This window comes from Zalophus californianus, chromosome X, assembly GCF_009762305.2.
Source record: "Zalophus californianus isolate mZalCal1 chromosome X, mZalCal1.pri.v2, whole genome shotgun sequence".
NCBI classification, from domain to species: Eukaryota; Metazoa; Chordata; class Mammalia; order Carnivora; family Otariidae; genus Zalophus; species Zalophus californianus.
In genome coordinates, this window is record NC_045612.1 from 96,065,994 (window position 1) to 96,092,630 (window position 26,637).

At 40.8% G+C, this 26,637-nt stretch overlaps 1 protein-coding gene across 2 annotated transcripts in view; it reads left to right on the forward strand.

The window, feature by feature from the left end:
- The window catches only part of SRPX (sushi repeat containing protein X-linked), a 118,564-nt gene that overhangs the window by 68,752 nt on the left and 23,175 nt on the right, over nucleotides 1-26,637 (forward strand). For both annotated transcript variants that reach the window (XM_027608889.1, XM_027608890.1), the window contains 2 exons: nucleotides 520-699; nucleotides 2,553-2,686. In XM_027608889.1, coding sequence (XP_027464690.1) covers nucleotides 520-699; nucleotides 2,553-2,686 — 314 coding nt within the window. The remainder of the gene's footprint in view (nucleotides 1-519; nucleotides 700-2,552; nucleotides 2,687-26,637) is intronic.

The following is a 26,637-nucleotide window of genomic DNA, read 5'->3' on the forward strand; positions in this document are numbered from 1 at the left end:
ACCTGAATTTCACAATACAAATCCGGATGAGGTTCAGTGCTGGCAGATTATTTAAGAGGCCTGAGAGAGCAGTAAGCTAGTCTCGCATGAGCCCACAGCGGGGGAATATTATTTTGATACCATTTTCATCCCTGGGCCTGGGTGACCAGCGAAAGCCTGTAAGTCCTTCTATAAAGGAGGTTAAGAGCCCCCTAGCTTGGGCCACCAGAAGCCCATGTTGTCGTTGTTCCAGAACCTTTATTCTCCCTGAAAAAAATACCTGGCAGATTTATTTTATGCCTCATGGTTTGGGCAGCTAATGACTAACCCTCTGTTCTTTATTCTTCTGGGCTCAACCTCCTCATCTGTAACTCGGGGGACTAAACCGCCTGATCTCAGTGGGCTCATTGGTATGAAAGGTGACCATTCCAAGGCCCACGCACTGGCCGGAGAGTCCTCCCCGCCCCCTCACTCGTTCACAGGCGTGACCACCAAGCTGCCGCCTTCCCTGGTTACTCCTCTGGCCTTGTGTCCCTGCAGTTCGACGCTGTGGCAAACTCAACGCCCCGGAGAACGGTTACATGAAGTGCTCCAGTGACGGTGATAATTACGGGGCCACCTGTGAGTTCTCCTGCATCGGTGGCTATGAGCTACAGGGCAGCCCTGCCCGAGTCTGTCAGTCCAACCTGGCTTGGTCTGGCACGGAGCCGTCCTGCGCGGGTATGAGTGCAGCCCTCTCTGCAGCCAGCAGCAGAACCTGAAGACCCCTGGGTTGTGGATTCCAGTAGAGGGAGGGAGGGTTTCACTCTATACACTTTGAGAGGTTCGGGGTCAGCCCTCTTCATCGGATGGGTGCAAATGGTCCTCGAATTTCTAGGGCAGCTCCTCTCATCCACCCTCCTCCTTGGCCTCTGCCCATCTTTGCATTTCTCTTTCGTGTCCTCTAAGGAAGAAGCTGGAGGTGGGAACCCAGGGCCCGTGATTCGAGACTTTGTAAATCAGCAGGCTCTGCTCTAGGTACCCTTGTTCTTCCCCTCTACAAATGAAAGGGTCTTTTTTTTTTTTTTTTTTTTTTGCAAAGCCAGGGCACTACTGCATATGGACAATATAATGCGTGCTTGGCAGCCCTGGCTTGAAAGTCACACAGACCTTGGGCATTCGGAATTTTTCCTCCTAATGTCAAATGAGGAAGATAATACCTTACCTACTACTTGAGTTGTTGTAAGGATTAAATGAGGCTATATCCACTGAACAGTGGGATAGAGCAGTGCCTGGCCTGGGGCAGGTGCTCAGCGCACATCAACTCTTATTACCAAGGTACACAAATTGGGCTGAGTGTAGTGATAATGGTGTGAAATGTGGACTAGTCAGAAAATTCTGGTCATATCTTTTATTTATATACTCCACTTCCCCCCGCTCTTTTCGGGGTACTTTCTCATCTTTATGCTTTCTCTTTAACCCCAGCCCTTCAGAGTTGGGCGAGAGAGAGAGAGAGAGAGAGAGAGAGAGAGAGAGAGAGAGAGAGAGACACACACACACACACACACACACACACACACACACACACACACACACACACACACACACACACACACACACACACGTGTAGACCATCAGCTAAATGCCCACGGTTCTTCACTTTCGTACATTAAAGTAGGAAGAACATACCTCTTTCCTTCCCTCTCTTCCTGAGGCAGGGAAAGTAATGCCAGCCCCCCAAAGATGTTCACATCCTAATCCCTAGAACCCATGAATGGATTACCTGACATGGCAAAAGGGACTTTGCAGAGGTAATTAAGTTAAGGATTTTGAGATGTGGAGGGTAGCTTGGATTCTCCAGGTGGGCCCAGTGTAATCACAAGGGTCCTTATAAGAGGGAGGCAGAGGGAAGAGAGAGGTGATGTTGTCATGCTGCTGACTTTCAAGATGCAAGAAAGGCCCCATACCAGTAGACGAAGGTGACCTCTAGATGCTGGAAAAGGCAAGGAAATAGATTCTTCCCTAGGGCCTCGGTGGGGGGAGCAACATTTTGACTTCAGCCCAGTGAAACCCATTCGAAACTTCTGACTGCCAGAGGTGTAGGAGAATTTGTGCATGTTAAGCTCCTAAATTTATGGTGATCTGTGAGAGCAGCAAGAGGAAACCAATACACTTCCCTATTCCCCAACCCAGTGCTTCTTGGGACCATCTCCCGAATGAGCCACTTATAACTGGAGCACCTGGGTGGCTCAGTGGGTTCAGTGGCCTGGTATTGACTTCGGCTCAGGTCATGATCTCAGGGTCGTGGGACCGAGCCCCGCCTTGGGCTCTGTGCTCAGCGCGGAGTCTGCCTGAGATTTTCTCTCTCTCCCCCCACCTCTCCCTCTGCCTCTCCCCCGACTCGCACGAGCGTCTGCTCGCTCTCAGAATCTTAAAAAAAAACAAAACAGAAAAACAAAAAAAAAACCACAACTGAAACTTTGTCTCGGGGTTTACTTCTTCCGTGTTCGCGTATGGTCTGCGTGTCCTCCCAGGCTATGTTGAGCCAGAACCAGTAGACGGTTTCTCACCCATCTGGCCCTTTCTAATTCCAGCCATGAATGTCAATGTGGGCGTCAGAACAGCAGCTGCACTTCTGGATCAGTTTTATGAGAAAAGGAGACTCCTCATTGTGTCCACCCCCACAGCCCGGAACCTTCTCTACAGGCTGCAGTTGGGAATGCTGCAGGTGAGTCCTTCCAGCCTGGCCCAGGTTGTGGGGAGACCTCTAACACGAAGGGCCCGGTGATTTCATTAAAGGCGAAGGCCAGATTCAGTGCCTCATCTATTTTCTGGAAACTCCGGGAACTGGCACTTCAGAGATATACCACCGTTCATCTCTGGCTCTGGGGCATAACCTGATTAACATCGACTCCCCAGAGCTAACCCATTTGTTTTCCAACTACTAGGGTTTCTTTGTCTTTACCAGTAAGCCCAGTGGGCCTGCTGCCCAGGCCCAGCCAAAGAGTAGTTGTTTTGTTTGACCTGTCCAGGATACGCCTATGCTGGAGGCCCTCATTCCGTTGTTTGCCCAAGAAGCTGGCTCAGGGGATGAGGGGAGTCCAGGAGCCTTCAGGCCCCAGATTCTGCCCCAGGGAGCTTCCCCCGCCTCCCTAGAGCTCCTCCAAGAGTGATGGCTGTCTTTAAGAACAGTGGTTCTCAAAGTGTGGTCTGTGGACCAGCAGCATCAACATCACCTGGGAGCTTGTTAGAAATGCAATTCTCCCCCATCCCAGACCTACGGGGTCTAATCTACGTTGTTGTTTTTTTTTTTTAAAGATTTTATTTATTTATTTGAGAGAGAGAATGAGATAGAGAGAGAGAGCACGAGAGGGAAGAGGGTCAGAGGGAGAAGCAGACTCCCCGCTGAGCAGGGAGCCCGATGCGGGACTCGATCCTGGGACTCCAGGATCATGACCTGAGCCGAAGGCAGTCGCTTAACCAACTGAGCCACCCAGGCGCCCATCTAATCTACGTTTTAACAAGACCTCCAGGTGATTCCCGAGCAACTGAAAGTTTGCGACACACTTTCCTAGGAAATGTGCCCTTCTCAGCTATGTAAACTTTATAGCTACAAAATGAGGCAGCCAGAGTCTTCTGGGGGGAAAAAAATTAGAAACAGAAAAGGATCAAACTAGAACTTGCTAGATTTTGTCCAGAAGCCGGCTTGCAGTAAGAGTGGCCAACCATGACTGAATGTGAAAGAGGTAGGATGTTATGCCGGGTCATGGACACGGTGCTGCACACTTTTTTGAAAAGACCTTTCTTCTACAGTGGATAAAAATAAGACTAAGCCTTCAAAACAATCTTGGTTGAGGGGCGCCTGGTTGGCTCAGTCGGTTGAGCGTCTGAGTCTTGATTTCAGCTCAGGTCCTGATCTCAGGGTCGTGAGATCGAGCCCCACATTGAGCCCCGAGTTGGGCTCAGTGCAGAGTCTGCTTGGGATTCTCTTCCTCTTCTTCTGCCCCTTCCCCTGCTCATGCACTCTCTCTCTCTCTTTCTCTCTCTGAATAAAATCTTTTAAAAAAATAAAACCATCTTGGTTTAATAAAGTTTACAATTTTACTTCTCGTTTCAGCATTTATACAATGAATAATGAGGAGTCTTTCTTCCTTCTCCCCGTGTACTGGAAAGGCTCCCGTAAACTCGGAAGATCCATGCAAAGTTTCGTAGACCCCTTTGATGGGAACTCAGTTCATTACATCTTTACTCCCAATCCCTGCCGCCTTCCTTGCCTCCCTCAGACTTGTTCTTCAGGTGTCACAAGGCTGTATGACTCGACTGTGTGGGAAATTGGCCTCCCACTTCCTGATATTTTTTTTTCTTAATTTTGTAGAAAAATGAATAAGCCAGGCAACTTGCTTTTCCTCTGTTGGCAAACCACAGCTTTTGTAAGTGAAATTTGATTGGAACACGGCCTCACTCATTCATTTGCATGCAGTCCCTGGCTGCTTTGCCCTCCGGTGGTACAGTTGAATAGTTAAGACAGAGACCATCCAGCCCTGGGAAGCCTAAAATATTTACTACCTGGCCCCTTACCAAAAAATGTTTGCTGTCCCCTGCCCTAGTCTATCCCATCCTTTCGGGTACTTGCTAAGTTACTAATTAAATCATGGTGATGTCGGCAGGCATTTCCTCTCAGGCATCCAGGAACCGGTTAGAACAAAGATGAGGACCCACATGTTAGTCCTTGGAGCCAGGGGGCCTTGGTGTGGAGAGGCCTAGTGTCGCTGGTCTGGAATGTGCATATGATGGCTTCCTCTGGTCATTCTGACCTGGTCCTTCCTTAGATGTCGTCTGTTTGAAAGAAGTCATTAACTCCTTGTCCCTTACCAGGAGGACCTACACTGTTTGCATTATAAGGCATGTGTAAAGTGGGGATGCAAAAGTAGAATCAGGAAAAGGAGCAAAAAGCAGATTTTTATGGACTCCTTTGGTTTGCCTATCTCAGTTGGAGAAGATATTTGGTATCCAGGTGTTTATATGTGACCCTCCACAACATATTCACTTTGGCATTTTAACCAGAGCCTTTGAGGAAAGGTTTGATTGATATAGGTGATTCAGTTAGAATAATAAAAATATGTATTTCTATCCTTACCAATTCCATCACCTTATGGAGGGATGCTTCAGTGGAACTGTAGTAAAATACTTGGTGTTATAGTAACTCAGGAGTTTAAATTTTCTTTCCTCATTTAGCCAGATTCATCTTATGTTACTTTCCTATTACCAGTTACCATCGCTGTTCCTGATGTGACCTCCTGGCATCTGGTTGAGGGGACCACATTCCCAAGGCTCTTGCCAAGGGCTCACTCACAGGGCTGGCATTTTCTTTTTTCTCTCTCTTTAAATTGAGGTATCATTGGGGCGCCTGGGTGGCTCAGTCAGTTAGGCATCTGACTCTTGGTTTCGGCTCTGGGGTCATGATCTCAGGGTTCTGAGATCGAGCCCCACATTGGGCTCCACACAGCGCAGGGTCTGTTTGAGATTCTCTTCCTCTCTCTCTGCTCCTCCCTTGCTCGCTATCTCTAAAATAAATCTTTAAAATAAAAAAATAAATTGAGGTATCATTAACCTGTAACATTAGTTTTTGTTGTACAACATCATGAGTCAATATTTATATTACAAGATGATCCTCAGAATATTCCAGTTAACATCAGTCTGTCACCAAACCTAGATACAAATTTTTATGAGAACTTTCAAGATCCACTCTCCTAGCTACATTCAAATAGGCAATACAATATCATTAACCGTAGTCACCATGCCGTACATGACATGCTCAGGACTTTTTATTTTATAACTTGAAGCTTGTACCTTTTGGCCCCCTTCACCCATTTTGCCCATCTTCCCACCCCTGCCTCATGAAAACACCAGTCTGTTTGCTATATCCATGAGATCACTTTTTGGTTTTTTTTGTCGTCTTTTTTAGTTTTTGTAGACTCCACATAGAAGTAAGAGCATATATGATCCTTGTTTTTCTGTCTGATTTATTTTACTAAGCATAATGACCTCAAGGACCATCCATGTTGGTTGAAATGGGAAGATCTCAGTCTTTTCTATGACTCAGTAATATTCCATTGTGTACATATACCACATTTTCTTTATCCATTCATCCATCGATGGAAAATTAGGCTGTTTCCAGGTCTTGGATACTGTAAATAATGCTGCGGTGAACATGGAGGTGTAGATATCTTTTGATAGTGTTTTGTTTTCTTCAGATAAATACCCAGAAGTGGAATTGATGGATCAGATGGTAGTTCTATTCTTAGCTTTTTGAGGAACCTCCATACTGTTTATCACAGCAGCCGCACCACGTTCCCACCAACAGTGCACAAGCGTTCCCTTTCCTCCACATCCTCGCCAGCACTTGTTGTTTCTTGTGTTATTGATTTTCGCCATTCTTACAGGTGTGAGGTGATATCTCATTTGTGGTTTTGATTTGCATTTCCCTGAAGATGAGGGATGTTGAGCATCTCTTCACGTAGCTGTTGGCCCTCTGGATGTCTTCCTTGGAAAAACGTCTGTTCATGTCTTCTGCCCATTTTTTAATTGGATGGTTTCTTGTTTTGCTATTGAGTTGTATGAGCTCTTTATATATTTTGAGTATTAACCCCAGTCAGACGATTTGTAAATATCTTATCTCCCTCAGTAGGTTACATGTTGATTTTGTTGATGGATTCTTTTGCCTTGCAGAGCTTTTTAGTTTGATGTACTCTCACTTGTTTATTTTTTTGTTTCCTTTTTAAAAATTTTACTTGTAGTATAATTAATATATGGTGTTGTATTAGTTTTACGTGTACAATATAGTGATCTAACAATTAAATACATTGTACTCAGTGCTCATCACACCAAATGCACTCCTTAATCCCCATCAACTATTTCACCTGTTCCCCCCCCCACCTCTCCCCTGGTAACCATCAGTTCTCTATAGTTAAGAGTCTGTTTCCTGGTTTGTCTCTTTTTTTTCTTTGCTTTGGTTCTTAAATTCCACATATAAGTGAAATCATATGGTATTTGTCACTCTCTGACTTATTTCACCTAGAGGATTATAACCACTAGATCCATCCATGTTGTTGCAGATGGCAAGATTTCATTCTTTTTTATGGCTGAATAATATTCCTGTGTGTGTGTGTGATCTATCTACCACATCTTCATTTTCCATTCAGGTATTGATGGACACTCGGTTTGCTTCCAGAGTTTGGCCATCATATATAATGCTCCAATAAACACGGGGGTGCATATATCCTTTTGAATTAGTGTTTTCATATTCCTTGGGTAAATACCCAGTAGTGGAATTACTGGATAGTATGCTAATTCTATTTTTAATTTTTCGAGAAAATACTGTTTTCCCCAGTGGCTGCACCAGTTTGCATCACCACCAACAGTGCAAAAGGGTTCCTTTTTCTCCACATCCTCGCCAAAACTTTTTTGTGTGTGTTTTTGATTTTAGCCGTTCTCACAGGTATATGGTGATAGCTCATTGTGGTTTTTAATCTGCATTTCCCAAATGAGTGATGTTGAGCATCATTTCATGTGTCTCTTGGCCATCTGTATGTCTTCTTTGGAAAAATTTCTGTTCATCTCTTCTGCCCATTTTTTTAATTGGATTATTTGTTTTTTTTGGTGTTGAGTTCTATAAGTTCTTTACATATTTTGGCTACTAATCCTGGCTATTTGGCTATGTCATTTGCAAATGACATTCTGTAGGTTGCCTTTTAGTTTTGTTGATGGTTTCCTTTGCTGTGCAGAGGAAGCTTTTTAGTCTGGTGTAGTCCCAATAGTTTATTTTCGCTTTTGTTTCCCTTGCCTCGGGACACCTACCTAGAAAGATGGTGTTATGGCCAGTCTTAGAGAAATTACTGCCTGTGTTCTCTTCTAGGATTTTTATGGTTTCAGGTCTCACATGTAGGTCTTTAATCCATTTTGTGTTTATTTTTGTGTATGGCATAAGAAAGTGGTCCAGTTTCATTCTTTTGCATGTAGCTGTCCAGGTTTCCCAACGCCACTTGTTGAAGAGACTGTTTTCCCATCGCATGGTCTTGCCTCCTTTGTCAAAGATTGACCATATAATTGTGGGTTTATTTCTGGGCTCTCTCTTCTGTTCCACTGATTTATGCATCTGTTTTTGTGTCGGTACCATACTGTTTAGATTACTATAGCTTTTTAGTATATCTTGAAATCTGAGATTGTGATACCTCCAGTTTTGTTCTTCCTTTTCAAGATTGCTTTGGCTATTTGGGGTTTTTTTTGTGGTTCCATAGAAATTTTAGGATTGTTCTGGTTCTGTGAAAAATGGTGTTGGTATTTTGATAGAAATTGCACTAAATATGTAGATTGCTTTGGGTAGTATAGACATTTTAACAATATTCTCCCAGTCTGTGAGCAAGGAATATTTTTGCATTTCTTTGTGTCATCTTTAATTTCTTTCATCAATGTTCTATAGTTTTCAGAATATACATCTTTCACCTCCTTGGTTAAGTTGATTCCTAGGTATTTTACTGTTTTGATGAAATTATAAATGGGACTGTATTTTAATTTCTCTGTCTGCTACTTTATTATTAGTGTATACAAATACAGTGGATTTCTGTAGTGATTTTTTATCTTGTGATCTTACGGAATTCATTTATTAGTTCTAGTAGATCTTTGGTGGAGTCTTTAGGGTTTTCTATATATAGTGTCATGTCATCTGTAAAGAGTGAAAAAAAATTTTCCTTACCAATTTGGATTCCTTTTATTTCCTTTTGTTTCCTGATTGCTGTGGCTAGGACTTCCAGTACTATGTCTAGTGAAAGTGGTGATAGTGGACATACTTCTCTTGTTCCTGACCTTAGAGGAAAAGCTCTCAGTTTTTCACCATTGAGTATGATGTTAGCTGTGGGGTTTTCATACATGGCCTTTATTATGTTGAGGTATGTTCCCTGTAAACCTACTTTGTGGAGGGTTTTTTTTTTTTTATCATGAATTGATATTGCACTTTGTCAAATGCTTTTTCTTCATCTGTGGAGATAATCATATGGTTTTAATCCTTTCTCTTATTGATGTGATGTATCACATCGATTTGTGAGTATTGAACCATCCTTGCATCCCAGGAGTAAATCTCACTTTATCATGGTGAGTGATTTTTTTAATGTACCCTTGGATTTGGTTTGCTAATATTTTGTTGAGAATTTTTGCATCCATGTTCATCAGAGATACTGGCCCATAGTTCTCTTTTTTTGTGGTCTTTATCTGGTTTAGTATCAGGGTCATACTGGCCTAATAGAATGAATTCGGAAGCTTTCCCACCGCTTTTATTTTTTGGAGTATTTTTAGAAGAATAGGTATTAACTTTTCTTTAAATGTGTGGTAGGATTCACCTATGACCCCATCTGGTCCTGGACTTTTGTTTGTTGGGGATTTTTTGATTATTGATTCAATTTTATTGCTGGTAATCAGTCTATGTTAATGTTATATTTCTTCTTGATTCACTTTTGGGAGGTTACATGTTTCTAGGAATTTCTCCTTTTCTTCTAGGTTGTCCAATGTGTTCGCATATAGTTTTTCATAATATTCTCTTAATGATTGTTTTTCTGCAGTGTTAGTTATTTCTCCTCCATTATTTTTGCTTTTGAGTCCTCTCTCCTCTTTTTATTTTTTTTATTTTTGATTAGTCTGGCTAAAGGTTTATAAATTTTGTTGATCTTTTCAAAGAATCAGCTCCTGGTTTCATTGATCTGTTCTATTGAGGTTTTTTTGTTTGTTTGTTTGTTTGTTTGTTTGTTTAGGTTGTATTTCATTTATTTCTGCTCTAATATTTATTATTTCCTTCTTTCTACTGGGTTTTGGGTTTGGTTTTGTTTTTTTTCTGGCTCTTTTAGGTGTAAGGTGAGGTTGTTTGAGATTTTTCTTGCTTCTTGAAGTAGGCCTTACTGCTGTATCTATCCCTCTTAGAACAGCTTTTGCTGCCTCCCAAAGACACTGGACATGGGTGTTTTCATTTTCATATGTCACCCATTATTTTGTGATTTCCTCATTGATTTCTTCCTTGACCCATACATTGTTTAGTAGCATGTCATTTAACCTCCATGTATTTGTTTCTTTCCAGACTTTTTTCTTTTAGTTGATTTTAAGTTTCCTAACGTTTTAGTCAGAACAGATGTACGGTATGACCTCAATCTTTCTGACTTTGTGAGACTTTGTTCTGTGGCCTAACATGTGATCTATTCTAGAGGAATGTTCCATGTGCATTTGAAAAGAATGTGTGTTCTGCTGTTTTTGGATAGAATGTTCTGAATTTATCTGTTGATGTATCTGGTCCAGTGTGTCATCGAAAGCTGCTGTTTCCTTATTGATTTTTCTGGTTGAGTTAGCCATTGATGTAATGGGGTGTGAAAGCCCCCTACCATTGTTGCATTCCTATCGATTACTTCCTTTATGTTTGTTATTAGCTGCTTTATGTATCTGGGTGCTCCCACATTGGATGCATAAATATTTACAATTACTGTATCTTCTTGTTGGATTGTCCCCTTGATAATTATTCAGTGTCCTTCTTTGTCTCTCATCACAGTGTTTTAATGTCTGTTTTGTTTGATATAAGTATTGCTACCATGGCTTTCTTTTCACTTCCATTTGCACGATAAATTTTTTCCATCCCTTCACTTTCAATCTGCATGTGTCTTTAGGTCTGAAATGAGTCTCTGGTAGGCAGAATATAGATGGGTCTTGTTTTTTTATCCGTTCTTACACCCTATGTCTTGATTGGAGTGGTTAGTCCATTCACATTCAAAGTTATTTTTGATAGGTATGTGCTTATTGCCATCTTGTTACTTGTTTTATGGCTGTTTTTTGTCATTCTTCCCTGTTCCTTTCTTCATTTGCTCTCTTCTCTCACGATAAGTTGGCTTTCTTTAGTGATGTCCTTGGGTTCCTTTCTCTATTTTTTTTGCATATGTATTACTGTTTTTTTTATTTGTGGTTACCACTGGGTTTAATATATAACATCTGTGCATATTAAGTTGATGCTTGCTTAAGTTTAAATCCATTCTAAAAGCCCTAAATTTTTACTCTTCTCCACCCCTACCCCCAGTTTAAGGTATGGGGTGTCAAAATTTACATCCTTTTATTTTGTGAGTCCCTTGACTGATTTTTATAGATATACTTAATTTTACTACTTTTGTGCTTACTACTTTTCTTATTCCTGCTTATGGTCTTTCCTATTCACTCAAAGACTCCTCTGTAACGTTTCTTGTAAGACTGGTTTAGTGGTGATGAATTCCTTTAACTTCTGTTTGTCCAGGAACCTCTTGATCTCTCCTTCTATTCTGAATGATAGCCTCACTGGATAGAGAGTTCTTGGTTGTAGGTTTTTCCCTTTCAGCACTTTGAATTTGTCATGCCACTTCCTTCTGGCCTGCAAGGTATCGGCTGAAAAATCAGCTGATAGCCTTATAGGGTTTCCCTTGTATGTAATGGTTTTCTCTTCTTTTAAAAAATTCTCTATCACTGCTTTTTGCCATTTTAATGACTGTGTTTCTTGGTGTGGACTTTTTTGGGTTGATCTTGTTGGAGGCTTTCTGTGCCTCCTGGATCTGGATTTCTGTTTCCTTCTCCAGACTCAGGAAGTTTTCAGCTATTATTTCTTCAAATAAATTTTCTGCCCCCTTTTCTTCTTCTGGAATCCCTATAATGCAAATGTTATTAGGCTTGATGGTGTCACTGAGTTCCCTTAATCTATTCTCATTTTTTATTCTTTTCTCTCTACTATTCAGCTTGATTGCTTTTCATTACCCTGTCCTCCAGGTTGCTGATCTGTTCTTCTGCTTCCTCTAGTCTATTTATTCCATCTAGTGTATTAATTTCAGTTGAGTTCTTCATCTCTGAATCTTTATGTTTTCCTTCTCTTTGTTGAGGGTCTCACTGAGGTCCTCCACTCTTCTCAAGTCCAGTGAGTATCTTTATGACCATTACTTAAAATTCTCTATCAGGTATATTACTTGTCTCCATTTATTTTAGTGCTCTTGCTGTGATTTTTTTTCCCGTTCTTTCAGTTGAGACATATTCTTCTGTCTCTTCGTTTTGCCTAACTTTCTGTGTCTATGTGTTAAGAAAGTCAGATACATCTCCGGCTCTTCCTGTGGTGCCCTTCAGTGCAATGTACCCTGTTCACCAGAACCTGTTTGCCTGTTTTGGGCAGGGTTTGGTCCCTGTGTTGTCAGCGGGCCAGTCTGGGGCCCCCTTGGCCTTGAGTTTGGTCAGACCAGACATTTGCCAGAAGTGCAGTAGCACCAAACTGCAGGATACTTTCCATGTGTTGGACCCTCAGAAGCTTTCATTGGTGGTTGGAGCCTGCAGTCAGACCAGATGTCTGCTCCCAGACCACTGCTGGGGCCAAAGTCGAACTGGTGTGTGTGGTTTTCTTCCCCTCTCCCCAGGGCAGGAGACACCTTGGGGGTGGTGCTGGCCCCTGTTGGGCTTGCTTGCACATTGCTGCACTTGGGGCACCACTATGGATGGACTCCTGCCAAGGGTGTGTTGGAGGAGAATGTGGGGGGGGGGGGGGGTGGCGCACGGTGCCAGCAAGCTGCCAGGGCCCACTGTTAGCCAGATAGGTGAAGAGTGTTGGTGCTGCGCTGGCCCTGCAGGCATCCGTGTATCTAGGTTGGAGGGGTTGAGAAGGAAATGGGGCCCTCTGGGGTGCCTGGGTGGCTCAGTCGTTAAGCGTCTCCCTTCGGCTTAGGTCATGATCCCAGGGTCCTGGGATCGAGCCCCATATCAGGCTCCCTGCTCCACGGGAAGCCTGCTTCTCCCTCTCCCACTCCCCCTGCTTGTGTTCCCTCTCTCACTGTGTCTCTCTCTGTCAAATAAATAAATAAAAATCTTTAAAAAAATAAATTAAAAAAAAGGAAATGGGGCCCTCCAGCTCTTCTGTTCTTAGAGAAATCTCTCAACGATCCCTGATTCTCCAGCACATGCTCTGAGATGAGTAAACAAATCTTTTCCCCCTATGCCCCAGGCATTTTTCAAACTGCTGCTTCTGTGCTGTATCTCAGCAGGGCTTTCTGTTGTGCTGCCTCTTTAAGGGCAGGGACTCGGTTTCCTGTAGCCTTCAGGCTCTCCCGCATCTGAGCCCACTGATTTTTAAAATTCCCTGTGTTGCACCCCACTGTAAGAATTCATGAAGTTAGGCCCCTATGGTTTTCAAAGCCAGATATTTTGGGGATTTGTCTTCCCAGTGCTGTTCCCCCGGGCTGGAGTGCCTGGGGTAGGGGTCATATTTGTTTTTCTAGTGTCTATTTCATCTGTTTCCACTCTGATCTTATTTCCTTTCTTCTAACTAGCCCCTCTCCATGCCCACGGTGTCCCTTCCTCCCACAGACAGTCTGGCAGGTCAGTCTGTCTCCTGATTGCATCTCTACCCTTCCTGTCCTCTTCGATGTGGCTTCTTTCTTACATTGAGCTGTGGAGAGTCTGTTCTGCCAGTCTCTGGGTCATTTTTTGGGTTGTTTTCATGGATATGGGTGTTATCATCTAGGTGTATCCATAGGGTGAGGTGAGTCTAGGATCCCCCTAATCTGCCATCTTCCCCAGAACTGTTGCCTTTCTTTTGATGTCAAATCCAAACTATTATCACCAAGACCTATCTCAAGGAACTTACTGCCTATTTTTTTTTTTTCTAGAAGTTTTATGGTTTCGGGTCTTATATTTTTAAGTCTTTAATCCATTTCATTTTATTTTTGTATCTGGTGTAAGATAGTAGTCCAGTTTTCCCAAGATCATTTATTGAAGAGATTGCCCTTTCCCCACCATACTCTTGGCTCCGTTGTCATAAATTTGACCATATATGTATGAGTTTATCTCTGGGCTCTGTAGTCTGTTCCATTGATCTATGTGTTTTTATGCCAATACCATACTGTTTTGTGTACTATAGCTTTGTAGTATAATTTAAAATCAGGAAGCATGATACCTCCAGCTTTATTCTCAAAATTGCTTTGGGTTTTGTAATTCTGTACAAATTTTAGCATTGTTTGATCTATTTCTATGAAAAATGTCTTTGGAATTTTGATAGGGACTTCATTGAATCTGTAGATTGCTTTGGATAGTATGGACATGTTATCAATATTCTTCCAGTTCACAAAGATGGACTAACTTTCCATTTGTTTGGGTGTCTTTTTCAGTTTCTTTCATCAATGTCTTATGGTTTTCGGTGTATAAGTTTTCACTTCCTTGGTTAAACTCATTCCTAATTATCTTAGTCTTTTTGACGCACTTGTAAGTGGGATGGTTTTCTTAATTTCTCTTTCTCATAGCTTGTTATTTGTGTATAAAAAGGCAAAAGAGGGGTGCCTGGGTGACTCAGTCGTTAACTGTCTGCCTTCGGCTCAGGTCATGGTCCCAGGGTCCTGGGATCGAGCCCCGCATCAGGCTCCCTGCTCAGTGGGGAGCCTGCTTCTCCCTCTCTCACTCCCCCTGCTTGTATTCCCTCTCTTGCTGTCTCTCTCTGTCAAATAAATAAATAAAATCTTTAAAAAAATAAAAAATAAATAAAAAGGCAAAAGATTTTTGTATGTTGATTTTGTGTCCTGTAACTTCACTGAGTAGGTTTATTCTAACAGTATTTTGGTGGAGTCCTTAGGGTTTTCCATATATAATATGTCTCTACAAATAATAAGTTTTACTTCCTTTCTAATTTGGGTGGCTTTTATTTCTTCTTCTTGTCTAATTGCTCTGGGTAGGACTTCCAGCACTATGTTTAATGAAAGTAGTGAGAATGGGCATCCTTGTCTTGTTCCTGATCTTAGAGGAAAAACTCTCAGCTTTTCACCATTGAGTATGATGTTTGCTGTGGGCTTGTCATATATGGCTTTTATTATTTGGAGGTTTGTTTCCTCTATACCCACTTTGTTGAGAGTTTTTATCATAAATATATGTTGAATTTTGTCAAAAGCTTTTTCTGCATCTATTGAGATGATCATGTAATTTTTATCCTTCATTTTGTTAACATGTTATATCACATTGATTAGCAGATGTGGAATCATCTTTGCATCCTGGAATAAATCCCACTTATTGGTGGTGTATGATTCTTTTAATGTATTCTTGAAATAGGCTTGCTAATGTTGAGGATTTTTGAATCTGTGTTCATCAGGGATAATTAGCCTGTAATTTTCTTTTCTTATGGTATCCTTATCTGGTTTTGGTATAAGGGAAATTCTAGCCTCATAAAATAAGTTTAGAAGTGTTCCCTCTTTTTTTTTTTGGTAAGAGTTTGAGAAGGATTTGTAATTTTCTTTGAATGTTTGGGAGAATTGACCAGTGAAGCTGTGAAGTCCTGGTCTTCTGTTTGTTGAGAGGTTTTTGATTACCAGTTCAGTATCCTTACTAGTAAGTAATTGGTCTGTTCAGATTTTCTGTTTCTTCATGATTCAATCTTAGAAGGTTATATGTTTCTAGGAATTTATCCACTTCCAGGTTGTCAAATTTCTTGTTGTGTAATTGTTCATGGTAGTCAGTCATTATCCTTTGTGTTTCTGGGCTATCAGTTGTAATATCTCCTCTTACATTTCTCATTTTGACTCCTCTTTTTTTCCTTGTGACTCTAGCTACACGTTTGTCAATTTTATCTCATCAAGGAAGCAACTCCATTCATTGATCTTTTCTAGTGTCTATCTATCATCTATTTCCACTCTGATCTAATTTCCTTTCTTCTAACTTCAGGCTTTTTCTTCTTCTAGATCCTTGACATGTGAAGTTAGGTTGTTTTACAGAGATTTTTCTTGCTTCTTGAGATAGGCATTTATCACTATGGACTTCTCTCATGGGACTGCTTTTGCTGCATCACGTAATTTTTGGTATGTTGTATTTCCATTTTCATTTGTCTCAGGATATTTTTTGTGATTTATCTTTTGATTAGTTGACCCATTGTTTGTTCAATAGCATGTTTAATCTTCATATATTAATGGATTTTCCAGTTTTCTTGTAATCGATTTCTGATTTCATACCTCTGTGGTCAGAAAAGATATTTGATATGATTTCAGTCTTCTTAAATATATTAAAACTTGTTTTATGGCCTAACATATGATCTATCCTGGAGAATGTTCCATGTGCCCTTGAGAAGAATGTATTCTGTTGCTTTTGTATGGAATGTTCTATATATCTGTGAAATCCATCTGATCTAACCTGTTGTTTAAGGCCAATGTCTCTTTATTAATTTTCTGTCTGGATGATCTATGCATTTTCATAAGTGGGGGTATTAAAGTGCCCCATCGTACTGCTATCGATTTCTCTCTTTAGGTCTGTGAACAGAACACAAGTATTGTATCTTATTGTTGGATTGATCCCTTTATCATTACATCACACCCTTCTTTGTCTCTTATTAGAGTGTTTGTTTTAAGGTATTTTATCTGATATAAGTGTACTTACCACGGCTTACTTTTGGTTACCATTTGCATGGAATATCTTTTCTCAACCCTTCACTGTCAGTTTGTGTGTATCCTTACATCTGAAGTGAGTCTCTTGTAGGAAGCATATACATAAGTCTTGTGTTTTGTTTTGTTTTTTATCCATTCAGCTACTTGATGTCCTCTGATGGGAGAATTTAATACGTTTAAAGTCATTATTGGCAGATACGTACTTGTCATTTTCTTAATTTCTGGCTGTTTTGTACTACCCGTGTTCCTTTCTTCATCTCTCGCTCTTTCATTTGTGGTTTGAGGACTTTAGTATTATGCTTAGATTTCTTTCTCATTATATTTTATTTCTACTGTAGGTTTTTGCTTTGTGGTTACCATGAGGCTTACACATAACAACTTATATTTATAACCATCTATTTGAAGTTGATTAGAACTTAACTTTGAATGCATTCTAAAGCCCTGCATTTGTATTCTCTCCCCTTACATTTTGTTTTTAATGTCATAATGCACATCTTTTATCTTCTGTATCCCTTAATATATTTTTACTACTCTTGTCTTTAAACCTTCATACTAGCTTTATGTGATCAGTCTACTAATTTTACTATATATTTACCTTTACCAGTGAGTCTTTTGTAGTTTTCTGTTATGAATTACCGCCCTTTCATTTCACCTTAAAGAAGTCCCTTTAACAGTTTTTGTAAGGCTGGTTTAGTGGTGATGAACTCCTTTAACTTTTGCTCATCTGTAAAAATCTTTCTCTCTTTCAATTCTGCATGATAACTTTTACTGGGTAGTCTTTTTGGTTGGGAGTTTTTTTTTGTTTGTTTTGTTTTTTTCTTTCAGCACTTTGAATGTCTTGTGCCACTCTCTCTGGCCTGGAAAGTTTCTGCTGAAAAATCTGAAGGGGGCTCATGGGAGCTCCCTTGCACTTAATGAAATATTTTTTTTTAATATTTTATTTATTTATTTGACAGAGAGAGAGAGACATCGAGGGAGGGAACACAAGCAGGGGCAGAGAGAGAGGGAGAAGCAGGCTTCCTGCCGAGCAGGGAGCCCGATGCGGGGCTCGATCCCAGGACCCTGGGATCATGACCTGAGCCGAAGGCAGACGCTTAACGACTGAGCCACCCAGGCGCCCCCGAAATATTTCTTTTGCTGCTTTAAGATTCTCTCCTTGACTTTAACATTTGAAATTTTACTTATGCTCTGTCTCGATATGTGGGTCTCTTTGGGTTTCTCTTATTTGCTCTCTCTGTTCTTCCTGGATCTAGATGGATGCCTGTTTCCTTCCTCAGATTATAGACCATTTTAGGCTTTACTTCATCAAACAAGTTTTCTCCTTTCTCTCTCTTCTGGGTCCCCTACAAGGTGAATGTTACTCCAACTGATGTTGTCCCACAAGTCATTAAGCTATCTTTACTGTTTAGATTCTTTTTTTCCTTTTTATTGCTGTGATTGTGTTCCACTGCCCCGTGTTCGAGTTCACTGATCCTTCTGCTTCATCTAGTCTGTTATTGAACCACTCATATATTTTTTTTATCTGTGGGTTGAAGTTCTTACTGTGTTTATTCATTCTTCTCCTCAAGTTCAGGGAGCATCTTTATGACCATTACTTTGAACTGCTTGTATCACGTAAATTACATATTGCCATCATTTCATTGAATTTTTTTATAGAATTGACTTACCAGTTATTAAGAATCTACTATATGCCATTGCCACACTTCCTTTTCTCTGGGACTTTTCTCCCCAGGTATATTTAGATATAATTGACCTACATAGTTGTATGAGTTTAAGGTGTACAGCATAATGGCTTGACTTTGACCATTTCACAATATATGTAAGTTGAGCTAGCATCCATCAGCTCATGTATGTATATACAATAAAAATGGAAAGGAAAAAGAAAAAATTTTTTCCTTGTGATGTGAACTCTCAGGTTGTACTCCTTTGACAACTTCCACGTATATCATACAGCACTGCCAACTATACTCATCGTGCTGCACATGATATCCCTAGTAGGTATGTATTTTGTAACCGGAAGTTTCTACCTTTTGACCACCTTTCTCCAGTTCCCCCCCCCCCCCCCAAATCCCACCCCTGGTAAACCACAAATCCGAAGATAGCTTTTTCTATGAGTTTGGGTTTTTTTTTTTTTTTTTGCATGTCACATATAACTGAGATCATACATTATTTGTCTTTTTATAAATTTAATTTTATTATGTTATTTAGTCCCCATACAGTACATCGTTAGTTTTCAATGTAGTGTTCCATGATTCATTGTTTTTGTATAACACCCAGTGCTCCATGTAATACATGCCCTCCTTAATACCCATCACTGGGCTAACCCATCCCCACCCCCCCTCCCCTCTAAACCCTCAGTTTGTTTCTCAGAGTCCATAGTCTCTCATGGTTCGTCTCACCCTCCCTTCCCCCCCCCCTTCATTTTTCTCTTCCTTCTCCTAATGTCCTCCATGCTATTCCTTATGTTCCACAAATAAGTGAAACCATATGATAATTGAATTTCTCTGCTTCACTTATTTCACGTAGCATAATCTCCTCCAGTCCCATCCATGTTGATGTAAAAGTTGGGTATTCATCCTTTCTGATGGCTGAGTAATATTCCATTGTATATATGGACCACATCTTCTTTATCCATTCGTCTGTTGAAGGGCATCTCGGCTCTTTCCACAGTTTGGCTGTTGCAGACATTGCTGCTATGAACATTGGGGTGCGTATGGCCCTTCTTTTCACTACATCTGTGTCTTTGGGGTAAATACCCAGGAGTGCCATTGCTGGGTCATAGGGTAGCTCTATTTTTAATTTTTTGAGGCACCTCCACACGGTTTTCCAAAGTGGCTGTACCAAGTTGAATTCCCACCAGCGGTGTAAGAGGGTTTCCCTTTCTCTACAACCTCTCCAACATTGGTTGTTTCTTGACTTCTCAGTTTTTGCCATTCTAACTGGTGTAAGGTGGTATCTCAATGTGGTTTTGATAATTTGCCTCATGGCTAATGATGATGAACATTTTTTCATGTGTCTGTTAGCCATTTGTATGTCTTCTTTTGAAAAGTGTCTATTCATGTCTTCTGCCCATTTTTTGACTCATTTCTTTTATGGGTGTTGAGTTTGGTAAGTTCTTTATAGATCTTGGATATCAGCCCTTTGTCTGGAGTGTCCTTTGTAAATATCTTCTCCCATTCTGTGGGTTGCCTCCTTGTTTTGACTGTTTCCTTTGCTGTGAGGAAGCCTTTTATCTTGATGAAGTCCCAAAAGTTCATTTTTGCTTTTATTTCACTGGCCTTTGGAGATGTATCTTGAAAGAAGTTGCTGTGGCCTTTGTCAAAGAGGTTACTGCCTGTGTTCTCCTCTAGGATTTTGATGGATTCCTGTCTCACGTTGAGGTCTTTCATCCATTTAGAGTTTATCTTTGTGTATGGTGTTAGAGAATGGTTGAGTTTCATTCGTCTATATATAGCTGTCCAATTTTCCCAGCACCATTTATTGAAGAGACTGTCTTTTTTCCATTGCATAGTTTTTACTGCTTTGTCAAAGAGTATTTGACCATAGAGTTGAGGGTCCATATCTGGACTCTGCATTCTGTTCTGTTGGTCTATATGTCTGTTTTTGTGCCAGTACCATGCTGTCTTGTTGATCATGGCTTTGTAATATAGCTTGAAATCAGGCAGCATGATGCCCCCAGCTTTGTTTTTCTTTTTCAACATTTGTTTGGCGATTCGGGGTCTTTTCTGACTCAGTACAAATTTTAGGATTGTTTGTTCCAGCACTTAGAAAAATGTCATTGGAATTTTGATCGGGATGGCGTTAAAGGTATAGATTGCTCTGGGCAGCATAGGTATTTTAACAATGTTTATTCTTCCGATCCATGAGCATGGAATGTTTTTCCATCTTGTTGTGTCGTCTTCAATTTCTTTCATGAGTGTTCTGTAGCTCCTAGAATATAGATCGTTTACCTCTTTGGTTAGATTTATCCTGAGGTATCTTATGGTTTTTGGTGCTATTGTAAATGGAATCAATTCTCTAATTTCTCTTTCTATAGTTGCATTGTTAAGTGTATAAGAAAGCAACTGATTTCTGTGCATTGATTTTGTATCCTGCCACATTACTGAATTGCTGTATGAGTTCTAGTAATTTGGGGGTTTTGGATTTTGGATTCCAAAATTTTGGATTTTCCACATAAAGTATCTTGTCATCTGCGAAGAGAGAGAGTTTGACTTCTTCTTTGCCAATTTGAATACCTTTTATTTCTTTTTGTTGTCTGATTGCTGTTGCTAGGACTTCTAGTACTATGTTGAACAATAGTGGTGAGAGTGGGCATCCTTGTCGTGTTCCTGATCTTAAGGGAAAGGCTCTCAGCTTCTGCCCATTGAGGATGATATTCACTGTGGGTTTTTCATAGATGGATTTTATGAACGTGAGAAATGTTCCCTCTATCCCTATACTCTGAAGGGTTTTAAGCAGGAAACGGTGCTGTATTTTGTCAAATGCTTTTTCTGCATCAATTGAGAGGACCATATGGTTCTTCTCTCTCTTCTTATTAGTGTGTTCTATCATATTAATTGATATGCGAATGTTGAACCACCCTTGCATCCTGGGGATAAATCCCACTTGGTAGTGGTGGATGATCCTTTTAATGTATTGTTGGATCCTATTAGCTAGGATTTTGTTGAGGATTTTGGAATCCATATTCATCAGGGATATCGGTCTGAAATTCTCCTTTTTGATGGAGTCTTTGCCTGGTTTGGGGATTAAGGTAATGCTGGCCTCATAGAATGAATATGGAAACTTTCCTTCTGTTTCTATTTTTTGAAACACCTTCAGGAGAATAGGTATTATTTCTTCTTTGAATGTTTGGTAGAATTCCCCAGGGAATCCATCAGGCCCTGGACTCTTGTTTTTTGGGAGGTTTTTGATCACTGCTTCAATCTCGTTACTGGTTATTGGCCTATTCAGGTTGTCAGTTTCTTCCTGTTTCAGTCTTGGCAGTTTATAGGTTTCCAGGAAGGCATCCATTTCTTCCAGGTTGCTCAATTTATTGGCATATAGTTGTTGATAATAATTTCTAATAATTGTTTCTATTTCCTTGGTGTTAGTCGTGATCTCTCCCCTTTCATTCATCATTTTATTAATTTGGGTCCTTTCTCGTTTCTTTTGGATAAGTCTGGCCAGTGGTTTATTGATCTTATTAATTCTTTTGAAGAACAGCTTCTAGTTTCATTGATCTGATCTACTGTGTTTCTGGTTTCTAATTCATTGATCTCTGTTCTAATCTTAATTATTTCTCTTCTAATGCGTGGCTTGGGCATTGTTTGTTGCTTTTTCTCCAGTTCTTTAAGGTGTAAAGTTAGTCGGTGAATTTGGGATTTTTCTGTTTCTTGAGTGAGGCTTGGATGGCTATGTATTTCCCCCTTAGGACTGCCTTTGCAGTATCCCATAGGTTTTGGACCAATGTGTTTTCATTCTCATTGCTTTCCATGAATTGTTTAAGTTCTTCTTTGATTTCCTGGTGGACCCAAACATTCTTGAGCAGAATGGTCTTTAGCTTCCAAGTGTTTGAATTTTTTCCAATTTTTTTCTTGTGATTGAGTTCCAGTTTTAATGCATTATGGCCTGAGAATATGGAGGGAATAATCTCATTCTTTTCGTATCGGTTGAGACCTGATTTGTGATGCAATATATGGTCTATTCTGGAGAAAGTTCCATGTGCACTCGAGAAGAATGAGTATTCTGTTGTTTTAGGGTGGAATGTTCTGTATATATCTGTGAGGTCCATCTCGTCCAGTGTGTCATTCAAAGCTCTTGTTTCTTTGTTGATTTTCTGTTTAGATGATCTGTCTGTTGCTGAGAGTGGAGTATTGAGGTCTCCTACAATTAACGTATTGTTATCAATATGACTGTTCAGTTTGGTTAACAGTTGGCTTATGTAGATGGCTGCTCCTATGTCGGGGGCATAGATATTTACAATTGTTAGATCTTCTTGTTGGATAGACCCTTTAAGAATGATACAGTGTCCTTCTGTGTATCTGACTACAGTCTTTAGCTTAAAATCTAAATTGTCTGATATAAGAATTGCTACCCCAGCTTTCTTTTGAGGTCCGTTGGCATGGAAGATGGATCTCCATCCCTTCACTTTCAGTCTGGATGTATCTTTAGGTTCAACATGAGTCTCTTGTAGACAGCATATGGATGGGTCCTGTCTTTTTATCCAATCTGCAACCCTGTGCTGTTTTATGGGAGCATTTAAGCCATTCACGTTGAGTGATTATTGAAAGATATGAATTCATTGTCATCATGTTGCCTGTGAAGTCCTTGTTTCTATAGATTGTCTCTGTAAATTTCTGTTCTATATCTCTCTTGGGGTCTTTCTCGTTTTATAGAACCCCTTTAATATTTCTTTTAGTGCCGGCTTAGTGGTCACATATTCTTTGAGTTTCTGCCGGTCTTGGAAGCTCTGCATCTCTCCATCCATTCTAAATGGCAGCCTTGCCAGATAAAGTATTCTTGGCTGCATGTTCTTCTCATTTAGTACCCTGAGTAGGTCTTGCGAGGCCTTTCTTGCTTGCCAGGTTTCTTTGGATAGGTCTGATATTATTCTGATGTTCCTCCCTCTCTACGTAAGGAATCTCTTCCCCCTAACTGCCCTTAAGATGGTTTCCTTGATTCTATGATTTGCGAGTTTTACTACGACATACTGTGGCGTTGTTCTGTTTTCCTTGATCTTGGGAGGGGTCCTCTCTGCCTCTAAGACACAAATGTGTGTTTCATTCCCCAGATTAGGGAAGTTCTCGGCTACGATTTGCTCAAATATATCTTTTAGTCCTCTCTCTCTCTGCACCCCCTCCGGGATCCCAGTAATTCTGACATTGGTACATTTCATGGCATCACTTATTTCTTTAATTCTGTTTTCATGGATTTTGAATTGTTTCTCCCAGGCCACCTCTTTTTTCTTCTTTTATATCAATTGGTCTTCTAGATCACTAATTTGTTTTTCTGCCTCGTTTACCCTAGCTGTTAGAGTATCTAGATTAGATTGGATCTCATTGATAGCATTTTTAAATTCTGCCAGTTCAGCCTTCACTTCTGCCCTTAGAGACTCCATGTTGCCACTAATCGATTTCTCCATTCTAGCTATCGTCTTCATAACTGTTACCCTGAAGTCCATTTCCGACATCTTGGTTATATATGTATCCATTTGTAAATCTGGCAGAAGTCACAGTCTCTGACTCTTTCCTATTTTGTGGGTTTCTCCTCCTAGTCATTCTGTTGAGGGGTGGTTGAGGGAATGTACAGAGTCCAAATTGACCACAACCTAAGCAAGATGCACCTGTTTTGTAGGGACCTTAGGGTTGTCTGGCCTCTTGTTCTTCCAGCCTGTCTTCTGGGGGAGGGGCCTGCTGTGCTGTTACTCAGACAACCCTGTTTGGACAGAGTTTCCCTGCCCCCTGTGGGGGAGGATGGGCTCAGTGAGAACCGGTGTTTTTTTTTTTGTTTTTTTTTTTTTTTTTTTTTGAGGCTTTTGTTCTCTGGCAGCTTTCCGAGTCTCTTCTGAGAGTCAGAGCAGAAGAGACCGTTTCCAACCCTCTGCCTCAGAGCAGAGAGATTGCAGTCTGTTCCACAGTGAGCTCTCTAAGCCACACTATCTCCGTTTCTTTCTGTGCTGCCCAAACTGCATTGTCCTGGGTTGTGCACCCCTCAGCTTGTAGGTCCAGGCACTTCTCTGCCCTTTGTGCCTCCAAAACCGCCAGCCACCCTCAGTTCACACGTGCGGCCCCGCCACTCCAGGTTTCAGTCTGGGGGCTGCCCTAAAGTCATTTCCCCACCGCTACCGTTCTGCGAGTCTGTGTCCCGTCCCCAGCATGGGAGGCTTTCGCCCACTGGCGGTACAGGATCCCAAAGGCTCCCTCCCCCTTCTGTTTATCGTCCGATATGTGCCCGTGGAATCATGGCTCCCTGCTTCATACCTCGAAACCCACCACCTGCGATATTTTGTTTGTAGAGATCCAGATATATCTTCTTACATCTCAGGCTGATTTCATGGGTGTTCAGAGTGGTCTTGTATATATCCAGCTCAATTCAGGGGACCAGTTGGAATAGGGTCCCCTATTCCTCTGGCATCTTTTTTGCACCCCCCCAAAATTTTTCTGTCTTTTTCTAACTTATTTCACTTAGAATAGTACCCTCAAAGTCCATTCATGGTGTTGCAAATGGCAAGGTTTTATTCTCTTTTGGCTGAGTAATATTTCATGGTTCACATCACATTTTCTTTATCCATTCATCCATCAATGGACACTGAAGTTGTTTCTATATCTTAGCTCTTGTAAATAATTCTGCAATGAACACTCTTCAAGTTAGTGTTTTTGTTTTCTTTGGATAAATATCCAGAAGTGGAATTACTGTATCATATGGAGGTTCTATTTTCAATGTGGGGGGTATCCTCCATACTACTTTCCATAATGACTTCACCAATTTACATTCCCACCAGCTGTGCACAAGAGTTCCCTTTTCTCCACATCCTTACCAGGATTTGGTATTGTTATTTTGCTGATGACATTCTAACAGGAGTGAGGATATCTCTTTATGGTTTTCATTTGCATTTCCCTGATGAGTAGTGATGTTGAGCATCTTTTCACGGACCTGTTGACTTTTTGTGTATCTTCTTTAGAGACATTTCTATTCTGATATTTCTCTTTTTTTTAATTTTGTTAGTCACCATACATTACATCATTAGTTTTTGATGTAGTGTTCCATGATTCATTGTTTGCATATAACACCCAGTGCTCCATTCAATACGTGCCCTCTTTAATGCGCATCACCAGGCTAACCCATCCCCCCACCCCCTCCCCTCTAGAACCCTCAGTTTGTTTCTCAGAGTCCACAGTCTCTCATGGTTCGTCTCCCCCTCCGATTTCCCCCCTTCATTCTTCCCCTCCTGCTATCTTCTTCTTTTTTAACATAATGTATTATTTGTTTCAGAGGTACAGGTCTGTGATTCAACAGTCTTACACAATTCACAGTGCTCACCATAGCACATACCCTCCCCCATGTCTATCACCCAGCCACCTCATCCCTCCCACCCCCCACCACTCCAGCAACCCTCAGTTTCTTTCCTGAGATTAAGAATTCCTCATATCAGTGAGATCATACGATACATGTCTCTCTCTGATTGACTTATTTCGCTCAGCATCATACCCTCCAGTTCCATCCACATTATTGCAAATGGCAAGATTTCATTCCTTTTGATGGCTGCATAATATTCCATTGTAGATATATACCACCTCTTCTTTATCCATTCATCTGTCAATTGGACATCTTGGCTCTTTCCACAGTTTGGCTACTGTGGACATTGCTGCTATAAACATCAGGGTGCACATGCCCCTTCGGATCCCTATATTTGTATCTTTGGGGTAAAGACCCAGTAGTGTAATTGCTGGGTCATAGGGTAGCTCTGTTTTCAACTTTTTGAGGAACCTCCATACTGTTTTCCAGACTGGCTGCACCAGCTTGCGTTCCCACCAACAGTGTTAGGAGGGTTCCCCTTTCTCCGCATCCCTGCCAACATCTGTCGTTTCCTGACTTGTTAATTGTAGCTATTCTGACTGGTGTGAGGTGGTATCTCATTGAGATTTTGATTTGGATTTCCCTGATGCTGAGCGCTGTTGAGCACTTTTTCATGTGTCTGTTGGCCATTTGGATGTTTTCTTTGGAAAGATGTCTGTTCATGTCTTCTGCCCATTTCTTGATTGGATATTTCTCATTTTTAATTAGATTATTTGTGGGGGTTTTTCTTTTTGTTTTTGTCTTTGCTATTGAGTTGTAAGAGGTTTTTTAAAATATATTTTGGATTGTAAACCCTTACTAGATATATGGCTTACAAATATTTTTCTCAGAAAACAAATAGTTTTCTTTCCTGGTAGTATCCTTTTCTGGCTGTGGTTTCCAGTAATGGTGGCCTCATAAAATGAGTTTGGAAGTATTCTCTCCTTTTCAGTTTTTTGGAAGAATTTGAGAAGGATTGGTCTTCTTTAAATATTTGGTAAAACTCACCGGTGAAGCCATCTTGTCCTGGGCATTTTTTTGTTAGGTTTTTGATTACTGATTCAGTCTTCTTACTAGTAATTAGACTATTCACATTTTAAAAAAGATTGTATTTGAGAGAGAGAGAGAGAGAGAGAGACAGAAAGCATGAGCGGAGTGAGGGGCAGAGGGAGAAGCAGGCTCTCTGCTGAGCAGGGTGCCCGACATG